The 27,864-nt window shown below is 36.4% G+C and overlaps 1 protein-coding gene across 1 annotated transcript in view; it reads right to left on the bottom strand.

Annotated features, from left to right (window-relative positions):
- SAE2 (SUMO-activating enzyme 2) overlaps window positions 1-27,710 on the bottom strand; it is a 32,880-nt gene extending 5,170 nt beyond the window's left edge. The window contains exons 1-10 of the mRNA XM_088953729.1: window positions 27,418-27,710; window positions 27,215-27,304; window positions 26,108-26,191; window positions 25,767-25,985; window positions 19,535-19,636; window positions 10,518-10,976; window positions 10,155-10,384; window positions 2,700-2,793; window positions 2,419-2,601; window positions 290-387 (exon numbers count right to left, since the gene is read on the bottom strand). Of these exons, the coding sequence (XP_088809855.1) occupies window positions 290-387; window positions 2,419-2,601; window positions 2,700-2,793; window positions 10,155-10,384; window positions 10,518-10,976; window positions 19,535-19,636; window positions 25,767-25,985; window positions 26,108-26,191; window positions 27,215-27,304; window positions 27,418-27,450 (1,592 nt within the window). The 5' untranslated portion in view covers window positions 27,451-27,710. The remainder of the gene's footprint in view (window positions 1-289; window positions 388-2,418; window positions 2,602-2,699; window positions 2,794-10,154; window positions 10,385-10,517; window positions 10,977-19,534; window positions 19,637-25,766; window positions 25,986-26,107; window positions 26,192-27,214; window positions 27,305-27,417) is intronic.
- Between the last annotated feature and the right edge of the window lie 154 nt (window positions 27,711-27,864).

The following is a 27,864-nucleotide window of genomic DNA, read 5'->3' on the forward strand; positions in this document are numbered from 1 at the left end:
TATCCTAAAAACAAAAGAAAATGCAAGCCTTGTAAGGCCTATCCTTAAAACTCAAGGAAAAAACAAAAGATTAACAACATAAGTGGTCAATAAAATAGTAAAAAAGCTCCTGATTAAGATGTGTGGAGCAAAGACATCAAATGGCTTTTACTTTGATTCTTCAAACACGCAATATATTTTCTTTTATTGCTTTCTAGTGAATCAAACAAATTAGGTGTTCTGAAATCCTTTTAGATATTAATAAACTCTCCCACAGGCTAAACAGTTAAGGAGAAAGTTCAAAAAAGACCTGTGTTTGATATTAATATTGCATGTCAGTTCTTGTTGAAGATCCTCCACAGTGAGAACTGTCCCACCAGTGACTGGAGAAGGAAGTTCAGCTAGTACCTGAGAACAATGGAGACATAAACAATTAGAACATCCATTTTCAAAATATAAACCATTATAACGGTTATAACAATTAATAATGGTTGTTAACAACTGATTATCAAACAATATACTTCAATATTTTGACATAGAAATGTATTACAAACAAGGAATTACAGCATTCAAATCCATCCCAAAAAAAAAAAAAGAATTACAACATTGAAACAGCTAAGAGCAGCAGGATAATAAGCCTCAAAAAGTGCTAGTGTGATGTTACCAGATATATAATCCATTTTGAAAAGGGTAAACCAGATTCTCCTATATTATAGTAGTAAAACGTGTGTGTAAATCCAGATGTCTATGTTTATATAAATAATAAATGTATATGAAGAAAGGTGTCCTAGTCAAGTCAAGTAGGATGCTCCCCTATGAAAACTCCCCCATTTCTGTCCAATCAAGGGATGGCATAGCTAATCCAATGTGCATCAGGAGGAGACCATCTAAATTGACCACATATTCAAAACCTCCATCTATAACAGCACCAGCCAGCTTGCATTTCCATCTTCTTCTCTGACAATAATATCCCCAAGTGATATTACCTTTCTGAAGTCTGAATTTTTCAGTTCAAAATTTTCCTACTATCATGTAACTGTGCTCTGATTCTAACGAGAAGAAAACAGAAATACAACAATAAAAGGATGCAATAAAGAGACGGGAAGAACAAAAAAAGAGTACAAAGAATTGGCATGAGGAGAAAACACTATTCCCCACCTGCACTCAACTTCTATTTATACTAAGAGAAATAACTACAAGTAAAAGGACCATATTACCCCTCCTTAAGTGAATTTAGAGTAGATTGACAGAACTGTCCTGCCGCCTACTCCAATACATATTATAATATTTCTAACACTCCCCTTCAAGCTGGAGCATATGTCATACAACTCCAGCTTGTTAAAAAAGTAACCCATTCTAAACCCAACTCAGACTTTTGCTAAACTAGTCAGTGAATTATCTTCAGACCTTACATAAGGTGTAGATATGTCATCATTAATAACCTTCTCCATTACAAAGTGACAGTCTAGTTCAATGTGTTTTGTTTTCTCATGAAAAACAGGGTTGGATGCAATATGAATTGCTCCTTTATCATCACAAAATAGATTCATAGGCTCTGTAATTTGTATACTAATCTCCTTAAGTAGGTGTTAACCCATATCAGCTGAAACATAGTATGAGCTATGGCTTTATCTTCCACTTCTGCACTGCTTCTAGCCATCATGCGAAGCTAAACACTTTGGATATTCTGCAAAAAAAGAAGACCATCTCTTTGCTTATACCTAACCCAAACCCACCCCTACTGCTTCCACCCCTGCATTGCCTGAAGAAGTCACAATCAAAGCAGAGCAGCTTTCCAGGATCAACACAGCGTCAACCATCCGATGATTAGATGCATCAATAGCCAAAACATTCTCACCACCTTCTCGACCACAGCACCCAGGAGAACTACCATTGAATACATGCTTCAAACACTCTTATTAACAGCACACTCCTTCACATCTCTCAAAACAATCATTTTTTCCAAATCTGTTGTATCTGAAATCACCCAGAACCAGCTTTCTTCCTTTCCCCCCTGCACCTTGACCAAGTGCATTCCATTAGAAGCCCCAACCCTTCTGATCTTTGGGCACTTGAAAAAGTATCTTCTTTTACCAACCTGTAACTTGACCAGACAGTTTCCATTTCAGCAATCTTTAAACTCGGCCCTCATAAAATGATCCCCACTTAATTAAAGTATTTATCATTTCTCAAAAAAAAAAAAAAAACGATCCCCACTTAAACCTCCAGCATGCCTCACAACCCAACCCACCTCCTCAATTTCTAAATTCAAAGATTATAGACAATTACTAGTGCAAGAAAACTATGACCAAGACAAGACACCTCTCCCCCCCCCACCCCCCCTTCACCTAGCTTTGCCTTGGTGCCTTGAAAACTATGACCAAGTCCCTAGCATCAGCTTTAGCATAACTTCTATGGTTAAAAGACAAGACAATGTACCTTTTCCAAGTTCGATGAATAATTGGCGACCATATCTTCATCAAGATCATCCCCGACCTCATAGAGAAGGGTTGAGCCATGCATGATCAATGGCAAATTCATACCTAGCTTCGCTTTAACAATCTTCTCCACAAAATCTCGCAGCTTTGAACGATGAGTATTAACTTCAAGTAAAAGAGGCGTCTATTTCCAATTGCACATTTGTGTGTGGTCAGAATGCAGTAATAAACCAGAACTTTAAACAAGAGTCAAACAATGATGTGCAAATAAGACTGCATTACCTCTGAACAGACATAACAGGATTTGTTAGGCTCAAATGGTTCTACTGGCATCAGAAGCATCTTTTTAGATGGATGTTCAAGACAAAATGTCATCCTGCATAGAAAAGCCATTGGATTACTCTCCATTTAGCAAGGAAAGAACCAAATAATGTAAGAAGATTAGTTGTTTTGGATAGATCAGCAAATTGCATGGTGAAAATTTATAACTAAGAAATGAGATAATAGAAGTAAGAAGATTAGTTGAAGAGATTGGGGTGAGATTTTAATGGGCATACAGATCAACAAATGGCATGGCTAACGTTTTAGGAAAACAAGGAACTCTCAGGGAACAGCTGTTTTGGAGAACCATTTCCCATGGGGGGAAGTTGTAATCCAAACAATACACTAAAATGAATGGGATGGGCAGGCTATAGGCCTGTAAAAAGGGTGCATGGCACACTGTAAAGAATTTTTTTTTTTTCGTAGAGCAATGAAGTTCAAGTTACCAATCAAAAATAAAAGCAATAATGTAATTTTACACTCGTATACCATAAGTAATTATTCAGTCACTAACCAACTGAAAATTTAAGAAATTATCATTGTTAAATACTGGACATTTGTAAGTTGCTTAAATCAAAATCCAAGTGCATGTATCAGAATCTAAACATTTTTCTTTCATCAGTCAGATTTAAAGCATTATTATCAGTAATTAAGGCTTTCTTATCATTCCATCCACTTAAAGGCTTAATCCACTTGCTTCAACAGTCTGCAAACTAATTTAAACTTGTGTGATTGTGCCTACACTATGATACATCATAACCTTTGTTTTAGCTACAGAAGCCTGCAATTTCAGATTACTTCAAGACAGTCCCCAATGCAACACAAAACCATATTTTGATACTTGCATGCACTCATACCAATACAGAGTCCTTTTCTATAACAAATAAAAATGAAAACTTTATTCAAAAAAAGAAGAGAATACAAAAATACGTAATAAGTTATCATCCAAAAAGAAAAAAAAGAGTCCCCCCAACCAAAATTTTGAAGTACATATTTGAGCCCCTGCCCAGACTTCCCAACAATTTAAAGCCTCCAACATGCCTCTCACCCACCCGCCAAAACAAAATCCGCATTCAGAAATCAAACTGAAATCCTTCCCCCAGAAAGTAGTTAAAAACAAGAAACAAAAAAAAAAAAAAAAACTATCTTGATCAACACTTAATCAGCAGGCAAAGGATAATAGTTTTCCAATTCCATTAACTTTTTTCTTACAAATTCCTCTCCTCCCAAGACAAACACCCCAAATAACTTGCTTACTTGAACCTCTGTTTCAAAAATTTTTCCAAGTCAACCTTCTTCTCTATCTCCCCCACTCTTCCAAATTCTTTTTGTTATCTTCCTCTGGACTTTTAACATCCTCTTCCTCATCAGTACTCTCTTCGTCCCCTTCCACCTCCATTCTATTTCCTTCAGTTTGAGCATCAAAGCTCACTTCCATCTCACTTTTCTTAACCTTTCTCTGAGCTTTATCAATGGAGTTACTCTTCTCATTGCTTATATGCCTTTTAATTTTATTCTTCATGCCCCTCTTCTTGTAAACTCTTTTAAATTTATTAGAAGGTCCCACCCCCAGAATACCATCTTTCAGACAATGAAAGACCTTAGTGGTATGATCAAAGTGCCCACTATTTGTTTCTCAGGTTTTTTCATATCTCTTCTGAATTGTCAACAATGGTAATCCCTTTATTGTTCTTACCATCTTTTGCTATCCCAAATCGACCCCTAGATTGCCCACAAACACCTCATGTAACGTAGGAGTTCCTCTCTACCTCTTCTACCAAATCATTAAGTTCACCACGACTCATTTCCTCTTTCTTCTCTTCATTTTTATCTGACCCAAACTTTTCCACCTCTACGGCTCTACACTTCCAGCGTCAAAAGTCAAAATCCATCTCAATTTCCACTAGACGATCAACTTTTTTTATCAATAACAATAAGCTCTATTAAAGATGTGAAACTTTAATTACAATAGGGGAGGTAAAATGTCTTAACTCCCCATGAACAAATTACAAAGAAAGAAAATTAGAAAGAGATAGAGATAGAAGAAATCCGAGAAGCACTAAAAGATATTAGTGGGGACAGACAAAGCCCCTGGACCGGATGGGTTCAATTTCAAATTCATTAAGGCTGGTTGGGGCTTTTTGGAAGGAGATTTCTCTCAGATGATTCAGGAGTTCTGCACTTTAAAGGAACCAGACAAAAGGATCAATGCCACCTTCATTACACTAGTCCCAAAGAAAGATGGTGCTATAAATATAAAAGACTTCAGACCTACAAGTCTGATTAGCAGCCCTTACAAACTACTTTCTAAGGTGCTGTCTAAAAGGTTAAGGAGAGTCCTTCAGGAGGTGGCGGGTGACTCCCAAATGGCATTTGTAGAAGGAAGGCAAATTTTGGATGGGGTGTTGGTGGCCAGCAAATGCATTGACTCAAAATTAAGAAGTAAAAGACCAGGACCATGGTTTCAAATGTTACCAAATGTTGCTAATGTCGCCCAACATATGTCGATGTCGAGGCTCACCGACATGAAAATGGATGGTAATATAAAAATTACATTATGTCGGCCGACATTTCCTATATTTCGGAAATGTCGACCAAGTCGATCCAAATAACCAAAAAAAAAATACAGTTTTTCCTATTATGTTGACAAGATGTCGACTATTGTCGCCAGGATGTCGACTAATGTACATTAAAAATATAATATATTAGTATATTATATTAATATAATACAGTATATTAATATAGATTATTCCATTCATATTTCTATTTAATATTTCAAATAAAATATTTATAAAAAGAATTAACAAAATTTAAAAACAAAAGAATAAACTAATTACTTTATAATATAAAACATAAAATATTTTTCAAGTAATAAAATATTAACTAGTTAATATTTTTTAAAATATTTATTAAAATCAGAAAATGTTTATTAAATTTTATAATAAACCATATTCTACATTTAATATAAAAATCAGAATAAATTTAATAAATTTTATACTAAATCATAATTTATTATAAATTTAGTATTAAAAATCATAATAAATTCATCAAGTTTTATAAGAAATCAGAATTTATCATAATCTTAATACTACAAAAAGGAGAATCAGTTTATTAAATTTAGAATAAAACATAATGTATTATAACTTTAATATTTAAAAAAACAGAATAAATGTATTTCTATTTACTAGTGTGAAATAAATATATTAGAATTTATAATAAATCAGAACTAAAAATAAGAAAAGAAAATATCAGATAACCTTGTAAAAACATCAAAATGCATAATAAATCAGTAAATCATCATTTACTAATTTGTTATTGATCTTAGTTTCTTAGCTTTATATAATGGTTGGTAATAAGATAATAGTCTAGAAATATGTATTAATGCTTCTTTTATCATTTTACAAAATATCTTTGCATATTCCCACAATGTCTCTAATTTTTACAATATTTCCACTCGACATTTCCAACATATGTCCTATATTTTGGTAAGCGGCAATTCCATCGACATTGACATTTTAAACCTTGGCCAGGACTGGTGTGCAAAATCGACATCGAGAAGGCTTACGACCATGTGGAGTGGGGATTCCTTAAGGAAATTCAGAGACAAATGGGCTTCAGGGGGAGAAGCTGTATATATGCATGTATTTCCTCCTTATCTTTCTCATTACTTATTAATGGAATTTCCTCAGGATTCTTCAATGCATCTAGAGGACTCCGGCAAGGGGATCCCATCTCTCCACTTCTGTTTGTTATTGTAATGGAGGTGCTGAATTTGCTCCTAGTCAAAGCAGCTCAGTTGGGATGGATTGAAGGCTTTGATGGGCGGGGATAATAGTCCTTGCAACTCCCATCTACAGTATGCTGATGACACCCTCATATTTTTGGATGCCTCTGAGGAACAGGTGCTGAATCTGAGAGCTATTCTAGCAAATTTCGAGATGCTTACAGGTCTGAAAGTTAATCTAGGCAAGACTAAGATAATTGGGGTAGGGGAGGTAAGGAAGGAGGAGCTGGACCATTTTGTTGCAGTTTTTTGAATGCCACAGGTGATCTACCTTTCATATATTTAGGACTTCCGGTACGATCCAGAACTAATGAAGCAGGGATTTTTTTTTATCAGTAACAAGATGCTTTATTAAATAATAAAAATTGTGAAACTTGAAGTACAAGAAAGGGGAGGTAAAATATCTTAACTCCCCCACAACAGAGAACAGCCATTGAATTAGCGCTTCTCTTCACCCAACTGTACTTCACCTCAAAATCCCTACTCAGACATTTAAATTTTTTCTTTTCATTTCTGTAGCTCCACAAACCATTGCTGTCTTCCTTCAGCCACCTAATCACCACATCCGAGTCCCCTTCAATGACCAAGCATCAAATGCTTAGTGAAGCAGGGATTTGGAGTCCAGTGATTGAACGAGTAGAGAAAAGGCTAGAAAGATGGAAAGTCAAATACCTATCTCTGGGGGGCAGAATTACACTGGTGAGAAGTGTTCTCTCAAGTTTGCCAACTTATTATCTATCTCTTCTAAAGGCTCCAGCAAAGGTGGAGGAAAAATTTGAAAAGATACAGAGGGACTTTATGTGGGAAGGAGTTGGTGGTGGAAGGAAGTTTCATTTGGTGAAATGGGATAAGGTGTGTAGGCCAAAAAATCATTGTCCCTTTGGAGAAGGGTTGTAGCAGGAAAATATGGGTTGGTGAGGTTTGGGTGGGAGTCAAGGGAGGTCTCCAACTCTTACGAAGTGAGTGTTTGGAAGGGGATCATGTTGTTCAATCAAGAGTTTAAAGATGGAGTCAGATTTAAGGTGGGAGATGGGCCAAGAATTAGATTCTGGGAAGATGAGTGGTGTGCAGTAGGGGGAAGCTGTGTGAAGTGTGCCCGAAACTTTATAGGCTGTCTGAAAACCAGATTAGAATTGATCAATGCTTTGAAGTGTGCGAAGAAAAGATTGTATGGTGTCCCAAATTCAGAAGCCCCTTGCTAGACCAGGAAATAGAAGAATGTGTTCAGTTGTTGAACATGCTTCAGAAAGTGGAGATATCCACTTCCGAGGGATGGTTTGTGGTGGAAAGAGTGCAAGAACGGGGTTTTCTCAGTGAAATCTTTCTATCTAGCTATGTTAAAGGACCAGCAGGGATCAGATTATAAGGGTGGAATCTGGGGGAACCCAACTCCACCTAGAGTGGAAGCTTTTGCTTGGCTGGTTTCCATGGACAGCATATTAACATCTGATCATCAGAAGAGCAAAGGGTTTCATATGGCAAACTATTGTGTCATGTGTAGTGCAGATGAAGAATCTGTTCTGCACTTATTTTCTACCTGCAAGACTGCAAGAATAATTTGGAGTTATTACACTTCTTTATTTGGGAAAAGTGCGATTCAGCCAAGAACTGCAGCAGAAATTTTCTCCACCTGGCCAAGAATTGGGGTAGGAAAGCAGGGATAGTTTGGAGCTGCATCCCATTTGCTGTGTGCTGGACACTATGGAACGAAAGGAACAGAAGGATTTTTTTAAGACAAACTCAAGAACACAGACTGACATAAGTTCTGGTGGCTCTGGTTGGGAAGTTAATTGCAGATTGGGTTTGGGTGTTACCAGATTTCGATCAAGCAAACAGATCAGATTTGGGGGAAAATTTCTGGTGTTTGCTTGAGATTGTTTTTGATAAATGTGTTGGCTTGAGATTCAATGATGCATCTGTACCAGTCGTAGTGTTGGACTGTACCTAGTTCAGTTTTGCTCTGTTTTGTTAGTTAGGTGCCATCTTGTCACCTACTACATGTAACTGATCTTTTTCTTTTAATAAAATTTCTATTTTACTCTTCAAAAAAACTAGAAATTAGCCCAAAACAAAGATTCCCTATTCACCCTTGCTTGGCTAACCCATCGGCAATTGAGTTAGCATTTCTCTTCACCCAACTGTACTTCACCTCAATGTCCCTACTAAGCCATTTGAATTTTTTTTCTTTCGTTGCTATAGCTCTAAATGCAACAGTTGTCTTCCTTTAGGCATTAGGCGATCAACTTCTTCTAATCGTTTGGATTTCATTCTATGTCAAACTCAAAATTTCTTGATTCTCCACCACCATTGAAAATAAATTGCCTGAAGATATCTCATCTAAGTCATTTTGAGACGAGAAAACGCCCATATTCCCAGCCAAAAACTCAACACTTTTACACTTGCTTCAGAATCCTGTTACTTCTTTACCAAAAACATCTGAGCTTCCCCGAGGTCAGAAATCCTTCCCTCCTCGAACAGGCACCATCAAAACATTGGTCGAACCTTTATGTCGTTGCTTCTATCCAGCCTTAACACCTGAAGATAAACAATCCCAAACAAATTCCAACCAGATCTCCTTTTTCTGCTCAAACCTAATGATAACCGATTCCCAGATATCTTTATGTCCCTTATCCCTTCGTAAGGCTGAAATGTTTCTAAATTTCTTGAAGATGACGTCTCACTTTCCCCTTATCGCACTGACTTTCCACCCTCTTCGCCCAATAAACTTTACCACCTGCCCTTCCATCTTTGGGCTTTAGACCAGAACTGGCCCATCACTTAATTCTTCCCCCTTCACCTATGGGCTTCAAAACCTACGCATGTTAACAGCCGTTGCCCCCACATGATCCTCTAATAAGTCAGATGAGTGCATTTGACCCACCAGTTCAACTCTAGGTCGAACCAGCCCCTCCTTATCAAAAGGCCTCTTCAACTCCCAAATTGCAAACCAAAAAAAAAAAAATGCAGTTAGAATGAGATACCCATGCAAGACCATAAATGTAATAGACAGACTGGTTAGTTAGAAATTTCCCATACATCTAAAATATATATAACAAGGAATGCCACCTCACGCACCCTCTCCTTCCTACCTTTCCCCTTCCCATCCCTCTCCTTAATGCCAAGTCAGCATCCCTCTTTCCTCCATCTTTACCCTTTTTGAATACCCCCTCCTAATTTTCTCCTGTTTTTTTAATTTTTCTAATTTTTTTCAAAGCTTATTAGAGAGCCATTCCATGAGCTTCTTCATAGAAGACGTTTCGTCTTACAAAGACACTGACTCTAATATTCTATGTTACAGCCAAATGGCAAGGGCTCTGCCCCTATGTTCTCCCTCTCCCTGGTCGCCGAGCACAGAGGCTCCTCCTCCACCTCGTCCTCTTCTTCTTCTTCTTCCCTATTTTGTGACTGAACAGGACTAAGAACATAGAAGAAAGAGAAATGAAGACAACCATAATTGGCGTTCTTGCTCAGGGACAATGATATAATGTTACATTTCTTTTTAATCCCTTCTGTCATCATATCTGATATCAGGTATTCCCCTGCATCGCATGGGGCCCTGCTAGTATAACAGATAAAACTACCATTTTTGGAACATATAAAAATAAAAGGGGAGAAAAGAATATGCTCCACACCTGTAATTGTTTGTGTCACTCTGAAGCACCTTGATTGCTTCAATCACAATTAACCCAGCAATGATGGCATTTGTTGTGGCAACAGCATGCACAATATTGCCTGCAATACCTTTAGCTTCAAACAGGCTTTGCATAGGAATACCAAAAGAAGCTGCACGAATATTTGCTGCTGCAGTTACAAATTCTACTGCTAACTGATCATCTTTATCAAAAATCAAGTTACCAATTTCCTGTAGAGAAGAAAAATGAAGCAGTCTTCAGTGCATAAGGGAGTGAAGAAAAATAAAGATGTAACGCTTCTGAAGTCCAGATCAAAGTATCAAACCAAATTCAAACTCAAAAGTATTACAGATTAAGTCAAACCTTCTCCCTTTTCCCCAGAAATAATTTCAAAGACTCCAGAAATATTCTTGTGTTTTCCACCAAGCTCCAAATATCCTGTGGATTCTTCAGGCCTAGAGATGCCATTGCAGACACTGTTGATGGGTCATCAATATGAGAATTCTTGTCCAAATTGCCATTCTGTTGAACAAATTCACCAGTCAGGACATCCCTAGAATATATAGGCTTTGGTTTGTTTCTGTTTTTCCATGTCTCTTCATTGGCTAAAGCCACTTCAATATTATATCCAAAGACATGATCATATATTCTCCGCCCATACTGCTCAAAATCTTCATCTTCTTTTCTCTCAAAGAAATCTTCAGCATGTTCTGATGACCCAGTAGCATCACCAGAGTGTACATTCAGATCATTGGCCTGATTCTTGTCACCGAACAACTTCGCAAAAAGTAGGTCCTTTGCCCAAACAATACAGTGAACAAACTGCAAAATTCAGACAATGGTAACACCAAGGACTGCTTAGAAGTTTCCAGAAATGAACCACATAAAAGCACATGCACAAATTGGACTAAAAAAAAGAAGCAGCAGAAGACAAGAAAGAAAAGAAAAGAAACAAAATAAAACACTTAAAAAATATCTCGCTAAATATAATAAAATAGTAATGATCTATAACTTTCGCAAGTTATTTTATGACAAAGCCATGAGACATAAATATGTTGACTGCAAATTTACTTTAGTCCCATTCTATATGAAACTATTATTTGAGATTACTAAAAGGATAATGCTGACTGCAAATTAAAATATGCTAGCATGTGAACAACATGATTTGAGCTCTGAAACCACTGATCATCACGATGATAAGCAGGAACATTTTCATATGGTATCTTAGAAAAAAGGCAAAACATAGAGTTTTAAGCATTTGCCTTATGGGGATCTAGTTTGTTAAAGAATATGGATAAGTTATCTATCAATGTGATCTGAAATAGATTACAATTAGGAAATTTGGTAGAAGTAGGAAATCTAGAGAAACCTACTTTGATTTAGATTGGAAGTATGGATGACCATACATCCTCAATTGGGATTTTTCTGGTTAGTATATTTTTTTCCCACATTGTTTGAGAAGGAGCTATCCAGTATCCAACTAATTTAGGATCCCGGCTGTTTTTCAGACTGCCTTCTTGGGTCTGAATTTCAGTCTGTATTTGATGATTAAAATTACATTACCTTTTACAAAAAAAATAATAATAAGATCTAGCTTGTTAAAGAGCCCATATGAAATCCCTATCAATGTAATCTGAATCAGATCAAAATTAAAAACTTAGTAGAAGAAGGAAATCTAGAGCAACCTACATGGTTAAATTAGAATAATGGAAAACCGTTAATTCTAAATTTTGATTTTCCTCATTACTAATTTTTTCACATCCTTAGGGAAAGAGACCCGGTATCCAACCAATAACCTGAATTTTAAGGGCTATTCCTGGCCATTATCTGTCCTGCATCATAAGATCATACTTGGAAAAAAAAACAAAAATACCAATGACAGGATAATGGATTAGAATATGCTGACATGTCAACAACATTGCTTAAGCTCTTAAATCACTGACAATCAAAATTATAAGCATAAATTCTTTTTATAGGTTAGCTAGAAAACTTTACTGAGGTCTAGTTTATTATAGTCTAGAGAAAATATCTGTTAATGTAATTGAGTCAGAATAGGAACTGGAGATTTGGCAAAAGATAGAATTCTAGAGCTTCCTACCATGAGTATGATTAGATTAAAAGTATGGATAGTCATGAATTCCATTTTGGTTGTCCTTGTTACTAGTTTTTTCCCCATTCTTTTTTTATTGGTAACAGTTAAATTTATCTATTGTGGTATAAAGAATGAATATTTACATATAGTATTTCAAAACTCAGTACAGGGTTATAGGCTGGCTTTGCTACCTATCCCAATTTTCACAGATAATGCTTTAGCCAGCTCGTCAGCTAAAACATTAGCTAGTTTTCTAACCCATGTATGAGTAATCATCATATATTTTCCTGTTTGCCTTATATCCCTCATCATGTTTCTGCATTTCCATGTACACACTGGATTTTTTTCAACCATCACACACCACATATGAATCCCCCTTCTATTAGATTTCTGATAATGGTGATTTAAATAGCTTCAGTCCCCAAAGAACAGCTGAAATCTCTGCATTTCTTGAGTCCCCAACACCAATAGGGGCTGAAAATATACCTATTATGGTCCATGGTAGTCTCTAAAGACAACACCAGCTCCTGAAGTGCAAGGATTTCCCCTACTGCATCCATCAAAATTCAATTTAGTTTGGTTTGAGAGTGGAGGGCTTCAATGGAGGTACGCAATAATTGAGTTGTTGATGATTGAGATTATATGTTCCCATCCCCAAAGTAAGTCAGCTATGGAGAAGGGACAAATGCTTCCATTATTTTAATCAAATGCACAACTTAGATTAAAATGCCATCAACAAACTTATTCTGCTCTTAGAAAATTTTAATGTTTCTCTCTTCCCAAATCTTCCATAATATTGCTCCTTTATCTTCCCCTTACTATGCATGGTAAAGAAAGATGATTTAAGTATGTTTCTGATGTCAGCTATACACTTCCACCTGCAACCAAGTAAGGAGAATATCCTTTTTCCATATACTAGAGGCAAAAGAGCAGGAGATTAGTAAGTGATAGGTGCATTCTCCACTTGCATTGCACAAAAAAACAAATATGGATAGTTTTAAAGGTATTAATCTTTAAATGAAAAAACTCCCAACAAATAATTTTAGATGAACTGAATAATACCAAGTTTAATTGATATGAATTTTTATTTGATAGGAAGAAGTTGCAAGGGGGTAGAGGTAGAGAAAATGGTCTTTAAGAGCATTAATACACCACCAAACATCTTCCCAAAATCTGGCGTTGTTGCCTAAGTTACTATCATACCTAATAAATTGTACAAGGATGGAAATTGCTAGATATGGCCTTCCAAGGAGAAGATAAAGAGGCACTACTTGAGGTACCTGCATCCCGTCCATTTTCCAAAGTCCCACCATAGTTGTCAAAGCAACTAGGCCATTCTGGGCAAACTGGGGTGCCTAGGCGATAAAAAATTTATAATATAAAGAACCAACTTTTGGCTAGTTCACTAGTTTTATCTACCATTCAGCATGCATATTAATTAAAACAATAGCATTTCTCTTTATTAAGAACATTCAATTTCCTCTATAAAAGTGGCAAATCATCATATCTAAAAGGTAAAAATCTTTTCAATATATTAATTCATTATTTTCAAAAAATAATACTACTGTAATAAACTCTATGAGAAATGCTAATTCTGTTTTCTGTAGCTGATGCCTTAACCAAACAGGGAATGGGGAGAGATTCTCTATTTTGGGCACAATTGTAAGGGAAATGGGACTGTCTGGGGAGGGATTCTCAAGGTCTTTGTCCTATACCTCTACATATTGTACGTATTACTTTTTGCCTTAACTAATGAAATCATTGAGTTATTGATCAAAAAAAACATATCAATTAGCAACTAAAGAAGGTTAACTTTTTAAGATGAAAAGAAAAATAGAAAAAGCAAGGATGGAGTTGCTATTTAATTTAATTGATGAGAGGGAGAGAGAAAAAAAAAACATCTCTAGTCTCTACACTTCTATTCATTTTTTCTCTTCTCAAAACCCTTTGATCTTTTAAATTTCAATAGTAGAACATTAAAACAAAGTAATGGTATATATAGTATAAATGGGTGGGATGCAGGATGTCTTCGTAGAGCTACCTTGGCTGCCCCATGGAAGGCCATCCATGATTATCTTCTACCTTCTTACATCATATGAGGTTTAAGGGTAGGCCCATCTCTGACTTCCTTACTCAGCATCACTTCTCTACAGGATTGAATTGGAATTTTGGCTTCATTAGAAACCTTAGAGAATCTGAACTTTATATGATGACTGATCTTTTGAGCTTGTTGAATTCAGTTTTCTTGTGTGAAGGTGGCTTAGATTCTAGAATATGGGGTCCTAATTCTGTGGGGGATTTCTCTTGCAAGTCCTTTCGTTCTCTGGTTGCCACCTCTTCTTCCTATTCTTTCCCGGTTAAGGAAGTCTGGCGTTCTCCCATTCCCCCTAAAATTAGCGCCTTCTGCTGGGAAGTGTTTCATTGAAGCGTTAATACCTTTGATTTACTTCAAAGGAAGAGACCAAACTGGTGTTTCTCCCCCAACTGGTGTGTTCTTTGCAAGTTGAATGGTGAGACTGTGATTCATCTTCTTATCTCTTGCCCGTTTATTAGCTTCGTTTGGGATTGGTTTACTTCTCTTTTTGGATGCAGGTGGTTTTCTCCTGATAGGTTGGAGGGTTTGTTTAGCCATACTAGCATTAGTTGTACAAAAAAGAGAGGTAGGACCTTGTGGAGATGCACTAGTGTGACGGTCTGACACAGGCTTAGCCTTGCCTACGCTTGGCAGGCCTACGTTAGGGACATGCCCATCATTTTCGCCTGTAAGATTTTTGGGAGAACTTATGTCATCTTCAGGCAGACCACCAAAAGCTTAACGTACTCTTTGAGGAGGGGTGGTCGACCTCCTTGGGTGCCTAACCTTGGCACTCCTAGACCATCATCCCCTTGCGGGACGGCCCTGGTTAACGGCTAGCATGGCTACCAGGGTTCCTCATGGGCGCACACTTGCTCATGGGGACAGTGTTGGACCGGTACTGCGCTGTCGATACTCAAGGGAGGCTTGGCATGCGGGCTTGGCTCAAGCACGTCCCTTCACCACGCCAGTCCCTTGCCCAAGCTGAGTGAGCTACCCCGTTGTCCTTGGCGCACGGGTGTGTTCCGGCCCAAGCGGTTGCTTACCATCATGGCACACAGGTGCCTGTCATCATCGGCATACAGGAGACCCATCACATCGGTGCCAAGTCACCTCATCGGTGCATGGCCGCCTTGCATTATGGTTGTCCCCCTTTAGCACGTAAGCGGCGCCTCCCATGGACCGGTCTGAGCCAGGAGAGTGCCCCAGCCATTGGACTTGAGGTCATGATCCAGTGCTACTGACTTTGGTGGAGCCATCCCATCGGGCAACTCCTAGCCTCTATGTGTTATAAAGGCTTGTTCTGGCCTACCTTGGCCAGGACGCCGCACGGGTTCTTCCGCTGTAGAACTACCCCCGTGACACTAGAGCAGTGCTAATTTGGACCGTGTGGGAGGAAAGAAATGCAAGAATATTTGAAGAGAAGGAACGAAGCAAGGAAACCCTGGTTGAAACTATAACATTGAGGGTAAATCATTGGGCAAAAAGCTTTGAAGCTGTTTTCGGATTTCAAGATTGAAGATTTCTTCAGAGCTTGGGGTATCATCGCTGCATCCTCAACTACAAGACAAAGATCTGTTGAGGTTTGGTCTCCTCCAATAAATGGTTGGAAGAAACTGAATTTTGATGGGAGCTGTTTGGGTAACCCAGGGCCCTCAGGTATTGGGGGAGTCATTAGGGATGAAGAGGGGAACATAATTGCTTTATACTCTGGCCCTGTGGAGCAGGGTGATGTGGCAATATCAGAGTCTTTGGCTGCAGTTTTTGGGGTTGAGAAGGCAAAAGAACTGGGTATTAGAAAGTTGATTATTGAGGGAGATTCTAAAACTGTGATTAAGTGGCTGGTTAAAGGGGAAGGGGCGGCATGGCATTTGAGGAATGAATCAGAAAACTCAAATGGCTGTCACAGGACATGTTAATCCAAGTGAAATGGGTGAGGAGGTCTGCTAATAGTTTGGCAGATAGCTTAGCCAGGCAAGGGATACATAGAACACACATGTTTTGAGCTCAAATGTAGTACTGAATTGGGACAGTTCCTATAGCTGGTTCATTTCACAACTTCTTGTTGTAATCATGTTTCTCACATAATTAATGAAGTTTTTTCTGTGTTGCTGACCAAAAAAAAGATGCAATGATATAAACGATATTATAATAAATTGCTAATGATCAAAAAAATTATAATAAGTTGCCCACCTTGTAATTTTTGTCACCTAGGCCTTGACAACTATGAGTCCCACGTCTGCAACTCACCACTTTGTGCTACAATTTATCCAAACCCACTGGAAATCCTCATAACCATTTCCTGAGGAGTATTTTTCTTCACTAAATTCCCCCCCAAACCTAGAGCCCCACCTTGTAGCGGTTTCATATACACCTCTTCATGAAGATCTCCATTAAAAGAGGCATTTTTTTAACATCAAACTAACACAAGGGCCAAGAGAAATGCACAACAAAAGACAATAAAACACAAACTCAAATCATCTTAGCTATAGGATCAAAATTTTATATTGCCTACTATAAATAAGAGTTAAAAAAGAGATATAAGAAAAAAAGAGAAATTTGAAAAGGAATCATAAGAGTGGCAGCACCCACTCCCTTATTATATATAGGATGAAAATAAAATAACATGAAAAAAACAATTCTACCCTTACACAGTTACACCAAAAAGTAAATATGCCATATATAATTCAACACCCTCCCTCAAGTTGGGTGGAGGTTGGGCTAAGTGTAATTTGACTGCAACAGAGTATATTCCTTTTTTTTATATTTGGAGGATATTCCTTTAATTTACAAGCTGAAGTGGTTAATACACTCATGCTAGAGGTGAAGGCCTAATTGTGGTTTTCTTCTTTTTGATAAAGGTACAACTGGGTGAAGAACTTTCACCCACAAATATAATCAACTCCATCCACCAAATAACAAAAACATAATAATACAACCAAAAACCAAAAGCAACTACTTCTAAAGTTTCCCACAGCTTGGGAAACCTGGGTATGTCAGGAATTGGAGGAGAATTCAGGGATGAGGAGGGTAAAGTGGTTGCACTATTTTCGGGTCCAGCAGGTGAGAATAACTCTTTAAGAGTGGAAGTTATGGTACTTATGGAAGGAGTGCAAAGGGCTGGAATTATGAACTTTAGAAAGCTAAGGGGATTCCAAACTTGTAGTGGCATGGCTACTAGATGAGGAATGCAGGATGTGGAGACTGGAGATACAACAATAAGAAGAAAAATTTTAAATGGATTACAAACATGGAGCTGCAAGTACAATGGGTGAAAAGAACTGCTAATTCTATGGCCGATGCATTAGCCAAACAAGGAGCTGGGAGAAATCAACTATTTTGGGCACAGTTGTAACTTGTGGTTAAAATCAAGGGGAGAGAGAAAGGAGGAGGAATTATCCCTCAATGATTTTCTATTTGTACTATTACCTTTTATTTTAATCAAACTCTACAGTTTTGATCAAACAAAGAACAGTTTCCACAGCTTCTCCCTAAAATCATTTCTATCAAGGTTTTTGAATTTGGAATGAGCAAGAGCAACAATCAACTCTGACCACCAAATGGCAAAAACATAATAATACAAACAAAAGCCAAAACAACAAGAAGGTTACTCAGCAACTACTTCTAAAGTTTCCAACAGCTTCTCCCCAAAATCATTACTATTAAGGTGATGAAAGTTGTGCAGTCAATACAACCAGAGCAGAGGAAATGGATTCCCCAACCAAATGGACTTAAAATTCAGCTTCGATGCATATTCTCTAGGTAACCCAGGCCATGAGACATAGGAAGAGCTCTCTAGAACCACTTGCAAGAGGTGAATGCAGCATTCTCTGGCTCTGTATGAGAGGTAATAACAATAAGGGTAGAGACATAATCCTTGACTTAGTAGAGTAGAACTTGTCTTAAAATCATTACAACAGAACCTAGAGATCAAGATTATTTTCCACCAGCTTTTATTAGAACGTTAGATCAGTCAACCGTCACAGACTTCCCTAGTAGCAGATTTCAGATATCCCATATTCCCTCCAAGTCAAGGGTATCATTCCTAGTGTGGACTGCAGTGATAGGAAAATGCCTCACAAGGGACAGCATGATTAGAAGAGGAATGCCAATTGACTCAGATTTATGCACTATGTGTGAGTTGGAGAAGGAAACTTCTGATCACCTATTTATGTGTTGCAAGGTGGCTGGATTTGTGTGGGGAAAATTTCCTGGTCTGCCTAAACTCTAAAATTGTGGGATGTTCTCCTGACAGGTTGGAATCACTGTCACTAAGTTGGAAAACAAGGGGCCTATGAAAGAAAGGGTCCACTTGTCCAAAAGAAATGTGGTCTGGAGACGCATTCCTGCTGCAGCAATTTAGAACGTGTGGAAGGAAAGAAATGCTCACATATTCATGAATTTGATTTGGAGCGAGGAGGAACTGATCTCTAGAACAGTGGGGACTGTAACATCTTGGAGCTTGGTACACAGAATTTTTTGGATGGACATACAGCTCAGTTTTGGTTTTTGAAAATTTGTATACAGACACATATACATAGAACATCATTGTATACAGGTTTTTGTACACAGGTTCTGATTTATATAAACAAAATATACTTTACCTTTTTCAATGAAAAATATAATCCTTGTTGCAGGGGCTGAGAATTAGCCACCCCTAAACATAATAGCAGAGGTGGAAAAAGGCTCATCCATGGTAATAGGATGCAGAGAAATGCAACTGATGGTCCATGAGAGCTGCAACATCATACAAGAGAGACAAGATCACTAGCTTCCATCATAACATCTTGTCAGCTAGATTCCTAGATCATCCAGATCTTTAGAAGATGCTCTAGATAGGAGAGGTATTTAATGGCTCTTTGTAATGTGGAGATGGTATTACCAGAGTAAGCCATGACCTCTTTATGGTTGTCTTTGTTTTCCTTTTTTAGTTATTCCTCTCATGTTCAAGAGAAGAAAAGTCTATTGTAGTCATAAATGGTTTGTTCTAATAAAATGATTTGATGTTTCTATTTCTTTGTTAGTGACAAACTTAAAAGCCTCGATATTATTGCTGATAAAAAGATCTTGCTGGCAGAACAGCAAAATGTCATAAAAAAAAAAGTACAGCAAAATGCAGAATTTTAATAACCCAAGGAATAAAATACAATAGCGGTCATTTACAATCTAAACAAAGCACAAGCAACAAAGACTTTTACTTCCAACATTCAGTACCTTTGACGGTGTACTAGTTATGGTGCAAACAGGATACGTTTTTGGAGCAGGTTTTGGTTGGCATTCATAGCACTCTGTTTTACCCTTTATATGAACAGTGACCTGCTCTCCTTGAAATACAAAAACATAAAAACAGTGGTCATTATCAGAAACACTCAGGCAAAAAACATAGCATAGTATCATGGCATAATGAGGATACCATCAAGAAATTAACAGTAAATATTAAATACAAATTTACAGGATAAACACAAAAACACAGAAAAGTACAATTCCAAATGATTTAGAAGAAGTATGAATCTTTCTGTCATCAGAAGCAAAGACTTGATAACAGTCTAACCTTTCCAATTTTTCAACTGAAAAAAAAAACAAAAAAAAGGTGTTATCTGCTTTCGACTTTTTGAGGAATGGACTGCCGTAGACCTTGACTTACCTATTGCTCTTCATAAAGGTAATTACACCTATATTGCTCATCCTATTGAGTATTGATCGGTTTGTGTTCTACGCCTCCAGGAAAGGTGTGTTGGGTGTCATTGGGTACATACCATTAAGTATCTACCTAGTGGTTCTATTGAAAAAAAATTGAAGATAAAAGAAAAGAACTTATTAAAGCAAAAAAGAAGACACAAGGAAGGTGATAAGCAATCACCCGAAAAAGAAAGGCCCACCCAAACAAAACCCAATGAGACAAAACAAACCCAAATCGACCAACTAACGAAAGCCCCTTACCCATAGCAATGCAAATTATGCAATACAATATAAAAGACGAAATAAACAAGAATACCAAAACAGCCCGATGGCCAACAAAAAACCAAGCAAGATACCCAAACCCAAATTACCACTTCAATCATCTTCCTCAGTTTTTTTAGTACAGTTTTGTTGTCGTTTTTTTACTAATCCTTTGGGTTTTCTTACAAGCTTGTTAGGTCCCAATCCAAATAGACCACCTTTTAACCTTATGAAAACCTTAGAGACAGGGATCTTTTATTCCTTTGACTTCTGAATCTTCTGACTGTGTTTAGATTTTTTTTATTTTGATAAATCTGACTGTGTTTAGATTTCCCACTGCTGCTTCAGGATTCCCGCTGGCTTCTGACCTCTGTCTTCAACCACCATCTCCTTGACCACTTCTTCTGGCTTCGCTATGAAATCCCCCCAACCTCCAGCTATCCCTTCCATCTCTTGCTTTGTTGAGTTATCAAAATTAGGATTAACTGCTGGATCTATCAAACCTTCATTCTTCTCAAATGTTTCCTCCATAGATCTATCAAACCTTCATTCTTCCCAAATGTTTCCTCCTAGAAAAAACAGACCCAAAATTTTGCTAACTTTCACTCCCCTATTCACCACTTCCTCAATGTTAGCAGTCTTTTCTACCAAATGGGTCTCATCAATCATCAGCTCAGATTCATATTCCTTCCCTGAATCCACTTCCATCCCCTCCTTTCCAGTCTCCTCTAAAGGGAAAGTTTTGTACTTTTTCCTTTTATATGTTCTAACCTCCCCCCCCCACCATTCTTACCTTCTTCACCTTCATTTCCCTCTCCTTCAATCCCCAAATCCTTCTTCCCTCCTTCCTCCTCTTCTACACATCTGTCCCCTTCTCCTTCTTTATTCTCCCACATCTCTTCCACAAGTCTTTTTTCCTTTGCTCCTTCAATCCCAGTCCCCTCATCTCCCTTTCTGTTCTCCCCCTCTTCAATGGCTGTGCTTTCATTCCTTCCTGGAAAGGCTAGTGGTTCTATTGAAAATTTGAAAGCTCGCCTTGTTGATAAGGGCTTTATTTAGACATAGGAATGGACCATGGAAAGACTGTTTCTCCTATTGCTAAGTTAGCAACAATATGCAACATACTTGTTCTTGTGGTGACATACCATTAGCCCCTATTCCAATTAGATGTTAAAAATGGTTTCCTCCATGGTAACCTACAAGAAAATGTATAAATGGAGCAAGTAGCAACCTCCTAGGTTGTTGCTCAAGGATTGTTTGGGAAAGTGTGCCTCTTGAGAAAGGCACTTTATCAAATAAAGCAGTCCCCTCCAGCCTAGTTTGGAAAATTTAGTAAGGCCAAAGTTTCCTTTTGGTTAAAAAAGTGTCAATCTTATCATTTAGGTAGCATTTGGTAAATCTGAAATTTGTTGCCTGAAAAGTCAAGACCTATTATTTGGGTTTGAAATCTGAAAAGTAGAAATGATTATCTGCTTTTTAGAGGTTCTGAAAAGATAAGATTGTTTGAGTTGGAGCAATTCTCCAACATCTGAAACTGTTAAATTTACTATTTTACCCCTGGAAATAGACTTTTGATGATGTTAAAATAATAAAAGGAATATTTTTATCAGTAAAATAATAAAAAGAATACTAAATAAAAATGTCATTAAATAGATAATTATTAAATAAAGTATTATTATTAAATAATAATAATAATAACAGTAACAGAAATAATATTATTATTCATTTAAATAAATAATAGTAGTTATTATTTAATTAATAATAATATCAAAAGAATATTAAACAAAAATATTATTAAAAATATTTATTAAATAATAAAAATAACATTAATGCTATTATTATTATTAAATATTACTATTTATTTAGTAATATTATGAATAAATAGTATTCAATAAAATATTATAATTTAATTAAATAAATAATAATATTAGTTAATTAATACTGTTAAATAAATACTAATATTAGTTATTATTTAATTAATCATAAATATTTGATAGTAATATTTATTTATTATTATTAACTAATATTAAATAAAAATATTATTAAGAAGATATTTATTAAATAAAAATATTATTAAACAGATATATATTAAATAAAATTATTATTATCGTTAAATAAAGTTTTATTACTGTTAATTATTAATATTTTTAAATATTGTTAAGTAATAATAGTGATATTTACAATTATTATTCAAATAAATAATATTAGTTATTATTTATTGAATAATAATATTTATTTGTTATTATTAACTAATATTAGATAAAAATATTATTAGAAAACTATTTTTAAATAAAAATATTATTATTCAATATTATTAGATAATAATAATAATATCATCATTATTATTTTTTGATAGCTATTATCATTAAATAAATACTATTATTTGTTATTATTAAATAATTACATCTGAAATGCATCAGAATCAGTTATGTGTGTGACCATCTCTACCTGTGTCAAGACATTTTTCCTCTAATCAGATATTAGAGGCGAGACCATATCAAACGCCACCAACATCTGAAAAGTGTTATCAAACGCCACCTTAGTGTTTTGTGAGAAGACAATTGCAGCCCTGCAGGAAGGATTATTCTGATGGCATGTATGTTGATGATAGTGTTATTACAGGTCCTAATAAGCAATGCATTGAAGAACTTAAGCCCTTTCTTTGAGGAGAAGGTCCTATAGAAAGGACATAGGGAAATTGAGGTATTTCTTGGGAATTGAAGTGTATCGATAAATGCAAGTATGCCATTGAAAGAGACCAGAATGTTGGGATCCAAGCCATGCTCTACAATGATGGATCCCAAAACAAAGCTAGACATAGATCAAGGAGACTTACTTGATAAACAATGGAGATACAGAAGGCTCGTTGTGAAGTTAAATTATATCACCTTTACACGAGTGATACGACCTAACATCTCTTATGCAATTAGTGTGATCAACCAGTTCATGGACTGTCGACTGGTCATGGACAACCATATAGAGATAATGGAAACCTGAATGTGCTGGGCTTTATTGATACTGAATGAGCAAAATTTATCTTCTAATAAGTGATCTACTATTGGAAGCTATACTTCTCTAGGTGGCAATTTAGTTACCTAGAAAAGTAAGAGGTTGTCAGTCTAAGCATCATGCTATGGCTCAGCCTAGTGCTTTTCCTAGGACGTTTTCATTATCAGTCCCACAAACCATTTGCAAACTCACTCAAAAAACCCTTGCCCTGTAAAACTTCCATTATCAGGAATAAAAACTAACATTCTAGTCCATGCAATGTATGATCAACCTATAGCAAAAGGAGACACATTCTCTGATTGAATTGTGAAAATAAGAGCCTCTAAACATAAAATGTACACATCAGATACTCACTGGAGATAGTGTTGTACACATTTCCACTAATACAGTGGTGAAAGAGCATACCATCCAAGGTAGCTTTTTAACCTAAATAAGATACTCACTAGAGATAATTTATTGAAGAAGGAATGCTGCTAGATTCCCAAGAGTGTGTGTTGTGCAATGAAATGACGAATCTCTGGACCATTTAATGATACATTGCAGCTTCACTTATGACATTTGGACAAGTTTTTAAGCTCTTTGTTTTCAGGGAATGCTTTGCTGTCCCACACCTATGGAGATGTTCTGGAAGGATGGTACCTGCAAGGCTTAAGTTATAAAAGGAAGATCATACTGCAAATGATTCAAGGGGTTATTTTTTGGGTCATATGGCAGGAGAGGAACTCTAGAGTGTTTAAGAACAAAGGTTGCTCAGCTAAGGATGTTTGACAGAAAATATGGAACAAACTGTATTTTTGGGTAGCAGTACACAGAAGTTTTAACAGAAAAGATCACGGTAAATTTTTTGTTTATGAAATTCTTTTTGTAAACTCTAGGGGTTGGTGGTACCGTGGTATATGCATTCTTTTTGTATGTAATGATGTATATCCCCTGTACAGCATCTAGTTGTACATAGCTCATTTGATTATTTTAATGAAAGTATACTTTATCTCTTCTCAAAAATGCACAAATAAACTTCTCTAATTGAGTCATGAATCATGAAAATATAGTTGCCAAAGCATCACACATGCAAAAAGGTGCTCATCTAAGAACCAAGGACTTGTGTAAAGGACCTGGGAGTACATCTTATTAGCATATGTGTTTATGCATCCCATCATATAGCTTACATTACTTATGTTTTATTTTAAGGTTTTACTATTAATTTATAAGTATCCAAGGCTTTAGAGGAGAGAGAGAGTGAGAGAAAAGGGCAAAAGAGGTTTTTCCTTCTTTTTTCTATAATTATCCCCTCATTAAACAAAACATGGACACCACCCTTGGTTTTTCTCATTTTTTTTTTCATTAATTATTCTCTCTTAAACCTTTTATTGATATAAAATTATATAATTTTATACTTGATAATAGTTTTTTGGCATACAATTTTTTTCTAAAACTAACTGGATTTTTTTATTAATTAATGAAAAATAAAAACTCTTACTAGTGAAAAGACCACTAGCAGAGGCAACCAAATTTGTTTATAAAACAGCCAATAGGCTGACTAAAATGACTAAATAAATTAAAAACAGAATCAACTACACATGTCTGCCCCTGGGCATGGTGCCCCCAGGCAAGACTTTGTCTTTCACTTCCTTCTTTTGTGAGGCATGTTTTCTGGCACACAATTACTCTATAAAATACCTATTACATTGTACTTTTTGTGTTTGAAATATGTTGCTGACCATCCAAGCCTTATCCCAACTATATGGAGTCAGCTACATGAATACTGTTTCACCATTCCACATTTCCACTCTGTTTAATGTCATATTCATTGTTAAATTATGAGTGCTTAAATCATTTCTTACTATTTCAACCCATGTCCTTTTGTGGTCTACCCCTAAACCCTAGCCCAAATATGTTGTTGGCATGATAAGGGGAAAAAAACGTTAAAACAAAAAGAGAATGCATTCTTGTGTTTGAAATATTAAAATTAATAGATTTAAAATGATAGTCTTTTATTTGGATATGATGATTTATTATGTTTTGCTATAAATAAATGTCATTGTTTTTAATAATTAAAAGCTTTGCTTTTTTCAATTTGCATGCTTGTCTATTGGTATAAAAAACTAAAAAAGAAAACAATTAATTTGAATTCCTAGTAACTTATTGTGTAAATTTATCCTTCAATATCATGTTAATTTATGGGGAAAAAATTAAGTTCATCATGCTACCAGTCTATTGACCAACGTATTGGCTATCTAAAAGTCCAAATTAAGACTCAAATTCTTATCATTTATTTATTTACGAAGAGCACCCATAATTACTAGGCAACATGGAGGTGAGTTGGACAAGAATCTTATACTCCCCAGCCATTATTCTTATAACAGTAAGGAAATTTAGGCAAATAATACATAAAGAATTAAAAAAAAAAAAAGCATAGGCAGAGACTATCAATGAAGAAGAGAGATGAAAAATAGAATCTCAATTTAGATAAACGAAATACAATGTGAAACATACTCACCTGCCCTAGGAACCCAGTAGTTCCACTTTCAACCAAAGGAACATTAGCTGCCAAGCAAAGACGATTAACATGTCGCCTTGCATCTAAGTTGTCAAGGCCATTCAAAACAACATTGAATTGTTTAAAGAAGTCTACATTGAATTCAGGATCCTTGACATTTGCATGGTATGGTGTAATACTTATGTGAGGCCTAAATCTCAAGACTGCTTCTCGAGCAACCTGGGTTACAAAATAAATAGCAACTGAATTAAACCAACAACCTCGCAAATGCTAACTTTGAAACATCAATCACAGTCCCCATGCATCCACATAAATGCAATCCAGAAGCACAAATTACTCACTTTTGCCTTAGATTGCCCCACATGTGATTGTCGAAACAAAAATTGTCTGTTTAGGTTACTGACTTCTATAGTGTCCATGTCAATCTGCAAGTGAAAGCAAAAATATGCAAAATGCTTAAATGAAGGGGAAAAAAAAGCCTACATAAACTCATACTAGCAAATTTGAGGCATGTTATAAGAGGGGCAGCCCAGTGCATGAGGCTCCTCCCAATGTGGGGTCTGGGAAGGAATAGATGTACGCAGCCTTACCCCTGAGAAAAGCAACCTCCCAACACATACATGTTCCCATGCTTCTAAATGAAAATCGTAAGCACTATTCATTTAATCATTTGAAAAAAGTTGCATGCTGACACATGATGACCCAAAATTTGTATGCTCTAAATTGCAAGTTGGGTTATTGGGCATAAGGTAAAACAGCATGCTCCTAACTTTGAACTTCATAACAAAAGTTATACGCAACATGTTGAACACATAAATCTATCCCATCATAAAGCCATATCATAACGTTGGCATATATCTCATGGTTCGTACCACAATAATTACTTTGGAATTTTTATTAAAGGTAATAATTACTTTTAAATAAAGACCACGGCTTCCTACTGATGTGAAATAATTAAAAAAAAAAAAACTATAAACATGTTTTCTGCCTTTATTTTTTTATCTTTCTCTTTAATATTTATTCTTTATTTTCTTTTTCTAGGGCGCACTTGAAAAAATATAAATTCTAATAGTTAGGCAAGCATACAGATACGCATCAATCTTGTTGGTAGTTGTGGGATACGATGTTAGAAATACATGAACAAAAGAAGCACATACAAGATTAACAACATCAAGTAGAACACTGGTCAGTAGGTTAGTGTGGAAAGAGGGGAAAAATAACTAAAACTAATCTTGTTAATCAGAATATTGAAAATAGGGGAAAAAATGAAAACCAAATTTCCCTACTCAACAACCATTCCCAACTACCCGGACAGTCGAGCTGAAGAAAAAGCAAATTTTCACTCACAAAACCCTAGAACCAGCAAGAAAATTAGTAAAGGAGCCTAACCCCCCCCCCCTAAAATAAATCAACGAAACCTCCAAGAAAACCACATGAAAGCAGCTTACGATATGAATATCCTGGAAACCAGAGAGAGTAAGCGTCTTCAGAAGCTCACAACCGATACCGCCTGCCCCAACCATCAGCACCTTCGCTTTCTGCATAGTTTAACAGACCCGTTTTTCTACTTGAATTTAACTAAATAAACCTTCTAATGAAACTTAATGGCACTGAAAGAGTAAAAGAGAAGAACGAAGGGAGAGAAATGCACCTTAATTGCCAGTAACTGCTCCTCGGACGCCATTAAAGCATATGAAGAGAGATGGACACGAGAAGAGAGGAATAACGAGAGGCAACAACTGAGGGTTTTAAGTGTCTGAACTCTGAATCAATCCAACAGAGGGAATGAGAGAACCTCACAGAGTCGTTGCCCGCCTTCCCGGGTACTTAGTGGAAGCGGGGGCCCAAAAGAAGAAAAGAAATTGAAGAGCCATTACCCTGCTTAACAAAGCGCTCGAGCGGTGAGAATAACCGACCAGTTTAGCGATGCTAGTCAGACAGACCGATCAAACCGTATCATATACGGTACCTTAAAATCCGCGTTTTTATTAGGGGATTTGCAAAACGGAACACGGACTCAGATTGGATTGTGTTTTATCTGGATCCGTTTTAATTTTTAAAAATACAGAAAAAACAAAAAAAAATAATTACTTTTCAA

The sequence above is a fragment of the Nelumbo lutea genome, chromosome 7 (assembly GCF_056320005.1).
Source record: "Nelumbo lutea isolate HS-2025 chromosome 7, American lotus-T2T, whole genome shotgun sequence".
Taxonomy (NCBI): Eukaryota; Viridiplantae; Streptophyta; class Magnoliopsida; order Proteales; family Nelumbonaceae; genus Nelumbo; species Nelumbo lutea.